Source organism: Geospiza fortis, unplaced genomic scaffold (assembly GCF_000277835.1).
Source record: "Geospiza fortis unplaced genomic scaffold, GeoFor_1.0 scaffold54, whole genome shotgun sequence".
Classification (NCBI taxonomy): domain Eukaryota; kingdom Metazoa; phylum Chordata; class Aves; order Passeriformes; family Thraupidae; genus Geospiza; species Geospiza fortis.
The window spans coordinates 413198-425924 of NW_005054301.1; the positions used below are offsets into that span (position 1 = coordinate 413198).

General features: G+C 42.2%; 1 protein-coding gene across 3 annotated transcripts in view; it reads left to right on the forward strand.

Annotated features, from left to right (window-relative positions):
• Nucleotides 1-12727, forward strand: part of FOXN3 (forkhead box N3) — a 168553-nt gene that overhangs the window by 53339 nt on the left and 102487 nt on the right. For all 3 annotated transcript variants that reach the window (XM_005417431.3, XM_031065626.1, XM_005417432.3), the window contains one exon: nt 12568-12704. In XM_005417431.3, coding sequence (XP_005417488.1) covers nt 12568-12704 — 137 coding nt within the window. The remainder of the gene's footprint in view (nt 1-12567; nt 12705-12727) is intronic.

The following is a 12727-nucleotide window of genomic DNA, read 5'->3' on the forward strand; positions in this document are numbered from 1 at the left end:
CTCTTTCCTTACCGGGTAAAAGACCCGGTCTGTGCCTGAACTTGCTATTCTGAATAACCTCTTATCTGCACACAGTGACTGATGCTCACATCCTGTTTGCTACCAGCTCAGAACGCCCTGAAGAGGGACATTTCTATTTCTGCTGGGTCTGTTTCAATGAGTTTGTGGGCTGGCTCTCTGCTGCTGCCTCTGTCATAGGCCTTTTGATTCTCTCCTGTGAATTTGAGGAAACTCACTTTTTCTTTACTGTTTCTATGAAATAGCAAAATTGTTGTGGGATTTGGAATGGCATCTGGAAAAATGAGGTAGACTTTTAAACAGAGGAATAATTTATATTGAGCCAGGATTTGGTAAAGTATTTAGACTTTGATTAATGCTCTGCTAATGTAGAACTAGTATGCCCAGGAAATAACATGAATAAACCTGCGAATTCTATTCTTGCCAAGATGTAGGTTTTGATTAGGGACTTGCTAGCTTCCTTGGAAAAATTGTAGATTTAAATACTCCTTTTTTTGCACAGCAATGAGTTCAGATATTATTTCTCTAATGTAATCACTTTGCTGTGTTTAATAATAAACTATCTGCGCAATTTCAAATCTGTTTTACTGATGGAGGTGCTCAGGGAAGCTGATTATCCACTCTAAAATACACTTGATTCAGTGGCTCATGCTGCAGAAGTTTTCCATGACAAGCTTTGTTGTGTCTGCCACTTACAGTATTTTACCAGTTGCAACCTCTGTGGTAGCCATGCTTGCAAGAATGCGGTCACCTAAAAAACCCAAGACAAAAAAATCCTATAGTTGTCTATTTTTGAGATGGCTGTGTGGAGATAAATATTATAGGGAGTGTTCTTACAGTTTTAATGAAGCTTACTGTGAATTAAACTTTGAAGACTAAGCTAGTCCATCTTGTTCTTTTTACAAGCCTTTACCTCTGCAGCGGACTTCAAATGGGAGAAAATATATCTGAATGGCTCTCACAACTAAAAGTTCCTGCATGGTTCTTTTTAGCTTACTTCACCTTGAGGATGATTTGGATGAGACCTGACAATGTAGCTTTCTTTCTTACCTGTTCCTCCCTCCCTGACTGTGGTGGTAGGCTGCTCATCTCCTGGGGCTGGGTACAGGTTCCCCAGCTGTGGCACAGTGGGGGCTGGTGCCCTGCACTTTCAGGGAGGGTGAGGGGACTGTGCTTGCTGCCAGGGTGGAAATGCTATGTTTAACCCACATGCCACAGTGGTCTCCTGTTTGTGCTTGTGGGGATGCCATGGCCCTGGCTATCTCCAGCCATCCATGGGCTGGAGCTGGTGCGGGAAGAAGCTTTGTGCACTCACACTCTGCTGCCAGAGAAGACCGAAGGTACAGCTAGGACTGGGAGAGGGTGCTTGTAGTGACCTGTGACAGGGCAGTCAGTGGTGACAGGGAGGTGGCTTAGCAGCCCACTCCCTGTCTCTGCTTCCATGTGTAATTTCCTTGCCATCTTGAGATTGAAGCCTCCCTATATTGGAAGGCTCCGGTGCATTTGAGGTGTGTTTTTGACTCTCCCTGGAAGACTCTTGTGGCCAGCACTCCAGAAGATGCAGGAAGATGTTATTGCCATAGGTGGTCGTGCTCTGACTCGGCAGATGGTCCCAATGAGGGCTTGCTGCTCTCTGGCACTGTGTAGGTTTCAGTGGTGTGCCTCTCAGGTGAGATTTCTTGCTCAGTTTGTGTTACAGTAAAAATGAGATGCCAAATCCCAGTAGGTGAGGAAAGCCCTTTCCCACAGTTCTAGTCCCACCAGGGTGCCCAGTGTCTAAGAGGGGAGTGTATGTACTGTAGTTGCTGGGTTTTGACCTCTCCACAGGAGGCTAGTTTGCTCCTAGTGCTAAACTGGTCTTTCCCTGGTTTGTCTTCATTGCAGAGCCATTGATCTTACTGTTTAATTTAGGAGGTGTTTCTCCAGAGGCTTGTGATGGTACCTGGTGTTTGGGTGGAAGGAGGATTTGTGTAGGCTGCTTGCAAAAATGCCAAGTCGTGGTGAATCTCAGGTTCTTGTGAGTCCATGAGGTTTCGGGTTGTAACATTTGGGCTGTTGAGGCTCCTGAAGCCACCCTTGCCCTGATTAGTTTATGCTGATTTGGGCTGTGTGAACGAGATGAAAACTTCACTGCAGTCATGAGTTGCTTCATTCTGGAGGATGTTTGCAGCGTGGGGAGGTGTTTTGTTTTGCTTTCTGGGGTTTCATTCAGCCATGAAAGAGAGTAGGAGGAAAGAGGAACATAGTAAAAAATAGGTATCTCTGCATCTAGCATAGAAATGGGACACAAGCAGAGTGGAATGTGTACGTAAGTAGCCCAAGTAATGTGTGTGTTGATGGATGTGGGTAGCACTGAGGTCTCTGTTGCAGGAGGATGGTTATTCCTCAGCTTGTGCCTGCTGGAGGTGACAGGGATCTGTTGAGGCAGCTGAGTGGGGCTTGGGATGAAGCACAGCTTTGTTTCTGTAAATAATCCAGGAACACTTGGAAATCCCACATCCAGGGAACTTCTAAATGATTTATCAAAGTGCCTGGTTTTTCTCCTCAATACATTGTGCAAACCAATATTAAACACTAAGCAAGGAAAAATCGTACATTAAATAAACAGTTATGAGGGAAATGGTGCAAATCCATTAGCTTTTGTCAGGTCTTCCTTATTTCTATTTTTATTTGTCATGGATAATGGATTTAGTACAACCTACTCCCTCTCACACACTTCTGCTAGCTGTTAACCCCTTCCCCTGGAAATTCACTCACTGGCTTATTTTGTCATTAATACAGCAGTAGGCAAAAAGTGACCTGTAAACCTTTAGCACAGATATAAGTGTTGAATAATTTTTTAATATCTGTTCTGTGAAGGGTTGTGTTTTCAAAATTGTCCCTAGGTTTTCATGTATGATGTAACTATACATTTGTAAGAAAAGACAGTTTCCAGTTGTAGATAATATGAAGGGCATGGATAACCAGTGGGTATTTAAATGAGTGCACCTCTGATATGAAATTGGCGCACCCCACTAAATGAATTATTGGTCTGGAGTCTGGGGAGTTTTTTTCCTTTCTTACCGTGGTTTTTATAGGTGACCTTGAGGACTTCTTTTTTTATTCTTTTGTTTCTGCGTCTTCTCAATTTTCTTTTCAATAGTGTAGGGTTAATTACACTTTCCATGTATACACAGAAATTCTATAGGCTGAAACAGCATTATTAATGCTACTTGCTGCCCAGTCTCCCTCAAGTATGCCTGTGATGGCCAGTCATGATGACAGGCTTGTCTTCTGGGGTCTTCTGCTTTCCCAGCCCAGTCTCCCTGCATCTGTTTGATCTTGCACTTCGTTCCTCCCTTGCAGTGTGTCAGCCTGTCTTCTTCAGCTCCTGGGCTTTGCCTAGCCTGGGGAGACTTTGGGCAGTGTCTGGGGCTGCTAGGTACTGGCATGAAACAGCATCAACTTTGTATAGGAGGCAGGCATTGTTTAGGGGCAGTTAATGACACTGCTTGCTTCAGCTGCTTGCAGGGTTACTCTGTGGCAGCCTAATAGTTTTATAGGGTGGTTCACATATAAACTCAACAAGGAGATACGTAACAAGCTGAATATGACTCTTGTAGTTGGGTGACATAGTGCAACACCTCCTGAGCCTGTTGGAGGAATTGTTTTATGATGAGAGCAGTGGGAAGCTAATGTGTAGGAGATCCACTGCTGGCTGTTAGCAGTCATTTTGTGTGAGCTTACCTGTACTAATGGACACGTGCTGGTGTGCTGGAGGAGCAGTGGACCAGCTGTGCCCACGGGCAGTGGGTTACCATGGCTGAAATAATGGTAGAGAATCATTCCAGACCTGGTGTTGAAGTGCCCCTTGCAGGATCAGGAACCTGGGCTCTGGAGACATGCTTTGGGTTGGCAGTCTTGGCTGCAGCTCTGACTTGCTGGGTGTCTAGGTCATGCACTAGAAGACATTCCTAACTTCTCTGTTCACAGGAGGGGAAGTGCTAAGGAAAAAAATAACTTAAAAGCCCATGAATGCCTTCATTTGTGTAAAACCCAAAAGCAGTCAGTCCCGTGCTGCTGTTTCTTTGCTCTGCCTGTGGCAGATAGACAAGGCCACAGGCTCTGTGCCTGTGACGCTACTAATGGGGATCCCTGCAGGTTTGAGGGGGGACTGGGCAGCCTCAGAAGGCACTGCTGCAGAGGGCAGGGCCTTTCACTCTGGTAACACATGCAAGCCCAGAGGTGCAGAGAAAACTTCTGATATGTCTTGTGCTGGTGAGACTTGAGCTCCTTTAATATTGGAAGACCACTGGACAGTGTGCATTGTGGTAGCACTTTCTTGTGTTCCAGCAGTATGTTGTGCTGCATCTTGCCTCTGAAATAGGTTGAGTATTTTTGACTATGGAATACCACAGCCTTCCCTTTTCTCAGCTGTTACTTCTCCGTGCTGATTTGGTTCCTTTATCATTGTTTATTCGTATGCTTGGCTTCCTTTTTGTTTTATTTCATTTCGAGACAAAGTAGTCCTTTTCTTTTCTAACCATACTTCCATTCTTAGGGAAGTAATATACCCATCCAGCCTCTGCAGTCAGAAAGACACTGCCCATTTTGTGACTGGAAGAACAGCAGAGACCTGGAGGTGGTTCATGTGGCTGCATCACTTGGGGAAGAACCATACCACTTTCATAAAGTCAAATGAGAATAAAAGGTTGATGGCTGGGTTGGTGTCTGGGGTAGCTCACTGAGCAAGTGAGCTAAAATACCAAGAGATGAGTGTGAAAACAAAGACTTGGACTTGCATGATTTGGAGTAATGGATGTTTTTACTTGGAGCAAAATAAGATTTAAAGAGCCTCAATCTTTTGTTTTCTTGAGAAATGCTGATGATTTTTTGATGCAACTGGCTTACTTGGGTTGAACACTGTACTCCAGCAAGCTTTCGAATCAAAACTTTAATTTCATGCATTAGATGAGCATATGTTTGTGGTCATGTAATTGTGTTTTAGCTACTCTCTTCTTGTCACGCTTCTTCACCTTTGTGCTTGAGCTGAGCTGTGACTGCTGCTTTACTGGGGAAAGGTTGAAAACATGCAGAAGTGTTTGTGAGTGTTTTATTATGCTGCATGCAGATAACTTCAGATTTACTTCAGTTTGGTGTCAAACTCTCGCCTAACACTGCCAGACTTTCCTTGGAAGAGCAGGGGAAATTTCTACTTCTCTTAAGTTTGTAGGTCAGGGGATTTTTATGAAAATTAAAAGCTTAGTAAGCAGTTGTCACTGTCATTAAAATACAGTCAAGGTCTACAGTGCAATTCTTTAAAGCTGGACATAGATGATTTCACTGGTCTGTGCTGGAAATACTGAAAGAGAATGAAGAAAATCTGCCCTTAAACTGCATGAATAGTTATTTGTAATTTTTATGTAAGATTGCAGTGAATCTGAGGAATGCATTTTGTAATAATAGGAATCGCTGGCGGTGGCTTTGTTTTTCTTTCTTTCAGAATTCCTTAGCTGTTGTACTTCTTAATTAAAAAAAAAAAAAAACAAGGAAAAAACCCAACAAAAGTCAAACAAAAACCAAACCAAACAAACAGACAAAAAACCAAACAAAACCCAAAAAAATCCCAGAAAAAAACCCTAACTGACCTCAGATGATTCAATGCTTTGTTTGTTTCTGCAAATAAGTTCAATTGTTTATAAAAAGAAGTAACTAGAGAACCCCCAGACTCATATGCAAGGTACAGGCAAGCTGTTAGAGATGATAAAGTTTTAGTATTGTCTGTGACCACCCATAAAAAACTACTTAAAATGGGAGAATCTGTGTAGGAGAGGAGAGCAAACGACATCATGACTTTCTTGATAACTTGAAATACCAATGAGGAAAGCTAAGCAATAGAGTTTTAAACAGACCAGCAGACCAACTTAGGCATCTGATCTTAAATCTTCCTGAGTGCTTGCCAGGCAAATAGTTTAAAATTTGTTATGTAATATATTTTCCAAGTTTTGATACTAGTATGCTAATTCTGCCTCGTGTAAATGAAGGAACTAGTTCTGAGTTGGTTTTGTTTTAGGGGTGATACCCTTCATTTGGAGGAGCATGATACTAACATGAGGGATGAGTAGCTGAACTAAAAAAGTAATGTGTGTACTTGTCAGCACTGTGAGCAAGTGAACGGCATAGAGCGGGCTTTGAGCAGTGTTCCTGGTTGCACAGGTTCTCTCTCCTTGGGTATTGAAAAACATCTCTGCCCTTGCCATCATAGTGCTGATTCAGCACAGCATCAGGAGTCACAACAGGCTTGCATTTCTAGTCTTGGTGAATTTTGCAGTCATGAACCACTTCTTTCCCATAGTGCAACACAACGTTTGCAAACCTTCAAGGGTAGAGGTATATTTAGTGAAGTATGTGTAATGTGTGTTGTATTGTGGGATGGCTTTGAAGTCATTTGGCAGGTTTCTTTGCTTAGTACAAGAAAGTTATTTAAGCAAGTCATTCTCTCCTGAGGTGGATTTTGGAGTGATTATTGTGTTCCTCTCAGTGCACTTCAGAGCTGAAGACAGGGTGTCATAAGGTGCAACTTGGAAAGTATTTTACCTGCCTTCTTTCTTCTCAATTGCTTCTCAATTTCTTCATGAAAACACCTCACATTTCTTGTTAAAGATATTTTTTCATAGGATGAAAAAAGGGGAATTTTTATTTAGGAGGAATTCCTGATGATAGTTTGCTGCTCCTGGGAACCAGCCAGAAACTTGTTTTAGTCAGGGTTTCCAGAATTGCTCTGCCTTCTGTGTGACTGCAGTGTCAGGTGGCAAGTGAAGTAGCCCGCTCTTTTTATGGATAGACTCTTCCATCATGCCTTGTTCTCTTAGGTGCTTTTGCAGGTCCTTGCTTCCTGACAGCCTTGGGTGTGGTCTCACCACCCCCAGAGGCTTCCTGCACAGGTGTGAGCAGTCAACAGTAACAACAGTGTCAGCAAGGTGGCTGATGGCTTTGTGCTGCTGCATTAGATGCGGTGCAGTCATAGAAGTTGAGAAATATGCTTCTGCAATTCTGGTCTAAAACAATTATTTTTTTCAGATTCTGATCTTGGATGTAGTTACTCAAACTGTTGTTTTAAATTCTGTGGTGAGATGCACAGTTCTATCCTACAATTCTTTTTGCTCCTGTAGAAGCCGTTCTGTGATCATATTGAATAGTAGGACCAGTAGAAGCTGTTGGGCATTCCCATGGATAAGCATGGTGGCAAATCTGTGTGAAAGGTTTGCTTCAAGCCTGCTGTTGCGGGATAACTGGACAGAATGAGCTCAGGATAAATACTTCTTTAAAGTAAGAACCTTTAATACCCAGTAATCTCTCCACTATTCTTGCAAAGAGATCACCTGTTGTAACAACAGTAGATTTCATCCATGAGAGAAAACCTTTTGATAGCGAGTTACTGACAACAAAAGGTTCCTAATCACTGAAGAAGGTCATATGAATGATATTCACAGGTCCTCTGTTAACAACTGCAGCAACCTCCACTGGGTTAGGCAGGGACAGATGTCACAGTGACGTGATTTCAGTATTTGATAGCTTGGGGCTGCAGATGTTAGTTGGTAATGCCCTTTTTTGAGCAATAGGAAATTTCTGCTTTTTCTCTTTGCTTTTGCTTTTATGGTTACTGAAGCCAATGTGACATACTTTTCAGATGGTGTATATCTGCACCCCTTCAGTCTGTGTAGCTGCCTGGTTCATACTGCTGATCATTTTGGTTCAAGAAAGCCTAGCCACGCCACTCATCCCCTCTTGGTCTGATAGTGGAGAAGTACAGTACAGATCTGCTCAGTGGGCAGCCTGTTGTTTGGGAGTAGCAAGGTCCTTAACTCAGAGCTGTGTTAAAATTCTCAGCTTGCTGGCATAGTTTAGGTGCTTGAGCAGAGCTCTGGAGTCACTCGTGGGTGTCTTGTTTTGGTTTCTCTCCTCCCAGCCTCCAGGCACCTGTGTTGGTGCCCAGGCTCTTGGTGTCTCTGCTTTCCCATGCAGAGCCTGGCCTTTCCCTCAGGGCTGTCTGCCAGCCTTGCTGCCAAGCTCACCCCAGCCCTTGTACCCCTGCTCTGTGTTACACTGCTTTTGCCATTTGTCTTACAGCTGCTTTCTGTCCAGCCAGAGTCCTGGTTGTCCTTTTTCAGTGTGCTGTTTCACAAGGTGCATCTGGATGTCACCAGGGCTCCTGCTACAGAAGGGAACAGCTCCCATTCCCCTCCCTGTGTCCCCACATCCCTCCTCTGCTTTGCCACAGCTCTCTGGTTGCTTGTCACACCCTTCATGTGAGCCAGCTTAATGAATGTAACTTACATCAAATTGTGTGAGAAAAACAGTTTTCTTTGAGGAAAATTACTGAAATGGGCTTATGGAAGAAGGCCCAGGCACATGCAAGGCATCACAGAGGGAAAAAACCTCCCTTTTGGCAGATTTCCCTTAGGGTTCTGTTCCCTTGGGGACCATCTTGGTGGTGATGCTGCTGCAAGAGTCATGGGTACCTGGAAATGCTCCTCCAGGCAGATTCCAAGTGAACATGTTACCAGAGCTTCAGAAGGGAAAATTTGGAAATGCCAACATCTCCCTGAGCCCGTGTTTTGTGGTTTCTGTATCTGCTTTCTTCCCAAAGCTTTGTTTTAGCCAGACTTGTTTTTATGGCAGTGAAAAGAACAGCTCTGTGGAAAAGGCTGTGTTCCTAACACATTTCAAGTCTGTGCTAAAATAACCAGGGAACAAAATTCTTCAAATAAACACTATCTGGAATTTTTATATAGATAGATGTAGCCCCTGCAGTACCAAAATCTGACCATGCAAAACCAATACAATAGGTTGTGTACTTCTTCCCAGCCACTGGTCTCAGAAGGAGCTCAACACACAATTCTTTTAGTTGAGCTTTGGGCAGGCAGTAGCTGATGTGTGAGGACAGGTAGTTGTGAGGTATATGCAGGCAAAACCTTTACAATGAGGAGTTTTACTAGTGGATAATGCTATTAATTCCCAACTATAGCAACTGAAAGAGCTGACAAGCAGCATTTTAATTGTTTTAAAATTTCAATCTTTTTTCAGTGCTACTAAAAAATGACCAAACATAATAATAATAGGTTGTGTAAAGTAGTATTTAAAAACTTCTATGTGCAGTCCATTGGAAGAAAAAACAAGTGAACATTGAGTGTATCATGTGCCTTTTCATGGCAATGCACTGACTTTAGTTGCTGGGAGAAAATCAGAATTGGATATTTGAGATATGAGAGAGCAAATTTGTTAATAAATTAGTACACAGTATTGTGCACAATCTACAAATATATGTTAAGTGACATAAAAAGGAGTAGCAATTTGTCCATATAAAAGATAATCAGGATTTTTTTTAATATTCGGTCAGAATATTTCATTGGTAACTCTGTATGTTTCTCTCTCTCCCCATTGGCACCTCTGAAGTAGTTTACTCTCAAGTATAGTTTACTCTTGGACCATATGAAGAGGACTTGTAATAACATTCCCCAGTTTTTAATCACCCTAACCAGGAATCAGTGCAGAAGCCGTAACCTGTGTTTGGCAGGAAGGAGGTGGCTGTGCCTGGCCCAGGGAGGAGGTGGCGTGAAGGGAGGTCTGAAAGCACTTCAAGTGCTGAGGAGCTCAGGGGGCTGTTATCCACTCCTCAGTCACTTGTTGCCTGGGAGACAAATGTAATCCAGAGATTTTTTTTTTGACCCTTCCTTGCTGGTTTTTGATTGGAGTCACTATTGACTTTTGGCTTGGAGGAGGTAGTGAAGCAGCACGCCAAGTGTCATAAGATGGAAATTAATCACTACCGACGGGTCTGAGCTCCAGTGATTTCCTTTCCCGTGATTGCTCTGTACATGGGAAGACTAATGACACATCTGAACAGACAGTTAACAAAGCTCTTCACACCTCCCAACAGTCAAGAAGGTTTCTTAACCAGATGTCACTTCAGTTTTCCTTTTTACTCATGCTCTGTTATGTGATTGTGGAAAAACAAAAATAACTGTCTTAAAAGAGAACATTGCAAAGTGTTGGCGAGCTTTGCCTTAAATTGCATTTGTTTTTGCTGGTAAATTATAAGTCAGTTCAGTTGCAGTAAAAATATAGCAAATCTGCCTTCCCAGTGGTTTTTTTAACATGAGTGTACTTCTCAATATTTTTTGTCGGAGTTCCTGTTTTTCAGTGAGATTATTTTTGGCTTTTGCAAGACTATGGGCAAGCCACACAAATTTAGCTTAACACGAATGAAAGGTTTTGAAGTCACTCTTCAGTAGTGACTTCATATTGTAAGGCTCTCAGCTTAAACTAACTGATGGGTTTTGGGCAGTAATATCTTCCAGGTAGATGACAAGGCTGTCTTGGAAGTAAATGAAAAAACAGAGAAGTTTGGAAACAATATGTTGTGTTCCAGTAAGTACAAATAAGGTAGATAGTATTTGAGTGTAGCTTTTTTATAAGCTTATCCCATGCTGTAAGAAGTAAGGAATCCAGCAAAGATTTTCTCCTGAAAAATTTTCCTAGTTTTGCTCATTGCTTGCTTAAAAGGAAATTTTATGTTCTTAGTCTGAGTCTTGGATAGAGCATGGAAGTGGAATTTGGGATGTTTGAATTCTATTTTTGACTCTGTCCTTTGCCTAAGAATCACTTACTGGCCTTGTCATGTGTCTGGCTCATTGTCCCATATTTTAGAAGGGCTAAGCATAACAACCTCCTCCTTGCAGAGTGGTGTGAGGAGTGTGGTGCACAGCTTCCTCAGCAGACAGCAGCACTGGATCTCTCAGCTGTTGACTGTAGTGCTTTGCTGAGATCAGAGCCACAGAGGCTTGCTTGCTTCTCTCTAGCTCTTTAGCCTTGGACTTTTGTGGCCATATCAGGACCTGGCTTCATTTCAAGTGCTAGAAGGTGTCTCCCGTTAGACTCTTCTGTGGCCTCCTGGTTGGGCACCTTTGGGAAGTAAAAGGATGGATGGGCTTGCACCCTGCAAGCCATCCTGAAGAGTCTTGACCCCATGCCCCTGTTCCCCGGAGCAGCATGCAGCCCTGCTGCTTTCTGACAGAAGACTGTCACAGCTCCTGTGGGTTGTGCTGGCTGCTCTCCTTTTCTTTCAAGCCAAGTCTCACATGGTGCTGGAAACTTTGCACACACAGCCATCCAGGGACATTGGGGAAGACTCTTGTTTTATCATTTATTTTTCATTTATTTTTGGGGAGGAGAATTTAGTGCACATTTGCTTTCTGTAAGCACTTTGCATGTTGTGTATCCTAAAGCTATGCAAGGGGCAGAGGAGCACTTAGGAAGTGGTAGGGCAAAGATACAAGTTTTCAAAAGGAAACAGGTGTCTGGTTTTGGTCTTCTATATGGTTTAAGAAAATAATGTCCTTCTTCCGATGTGATTCTGTATGTGTCTGTGTGTGCTTGTTCTTTAATGCGTTAACTGAGAGCTTTGTTTCACTGATAGAAGTTGAAGCAGAGGAAAGGGATGGTCCTGGGTTGAAAAGCAGCTAGAGGCAGTAACACAGTCTCCCCCACCTGTTCCAGAAAGCATCAACATTTACCAAAAAATCGTAGCATAATGCCTTGCAAACCTGTCAGTTGAGTTCAGTCAACAGTTAGGATTTGTTTTTGTTTTCATGTATGATCAAGCAGAGCAAGACTGCTCCTGAACTATCGTTCCATATGCTTTCATAGTGAAGATGAGGCAAAGTTGTCATATTTGTTTGAGAAGTCACACAAAACAATCCAAAATCCTCAGCTTGACCTCTGATGGGATTGAGACAAGAAATGAAATTGCACTGCTTGTAACTGCAGAATAAACACTGAATTTTAGTGGACTCTTTACTTTACAGATTAAGTGCTGGTGTTGTTCCTTGAGTCCAGAAAGGGTAATTACAGTAACTGTTGTTTTAGCTGATCACAATTTGACAACACACTTAAATGGTTATACTCTGATTATACTGTGGGCTTTTTTTTTTAGTTTTGGTTCATTGGTTTGTTTTGGGTTTTTTTGGTCTTTTTTTTCCCCTCTGGGGAGAAAAGATGATTAATTTCCTCTTGTAGTATAATGGTATTGATGTCATGTGGGTTGGAGGATTAAGTCCTTATATTTTTAAAACAGTTGCTAGGGTGTTTAACCCTCTCCTTTTTAGCCTTGTTTCTGTTTGTATAACAGCAAAAGGAAAAGAAAACTACTTCCAAAAATAAGATACTTCTTTTCAAAGTTTCTGTTTAACAGTTAACTGTAGCTTCTTATTTTTCCAATATGAGGTGATTGGAAAATTGCCAGATATTATTAAATCCTATTAACTAGTAACAAGAGAGAGGGGGAGAAAGAGCAACCAAACATTCATTCTTTTTTCCCTCAGAATTGTGATTTAAATCATACAGTCATAATACATTATTAATGGAGCAATAATCTCTGGCAAGTTATATTCGCTTCTGTCAGACAAAAAACCCAAATCCACTGCTTTTCCTGACAAAAACTGCTAAATAAATACAGCTGTGCCATTAGATCAAATATTTGATTTTTTTTTAATTCTTTTCTCTTTGCAGAGTATTGGAAAGGGGTCCTTGTGGTGTATAGACCCAGAATATAGACAAAATCTTATTCAGGCTTTGAAAAAGACACCCTATCACCCATATTCGCATGTGTTCAGTACACCTCCCACATCTCCTCAGGCATATCAAAGGTAAGAACTAGATGCATTTTACA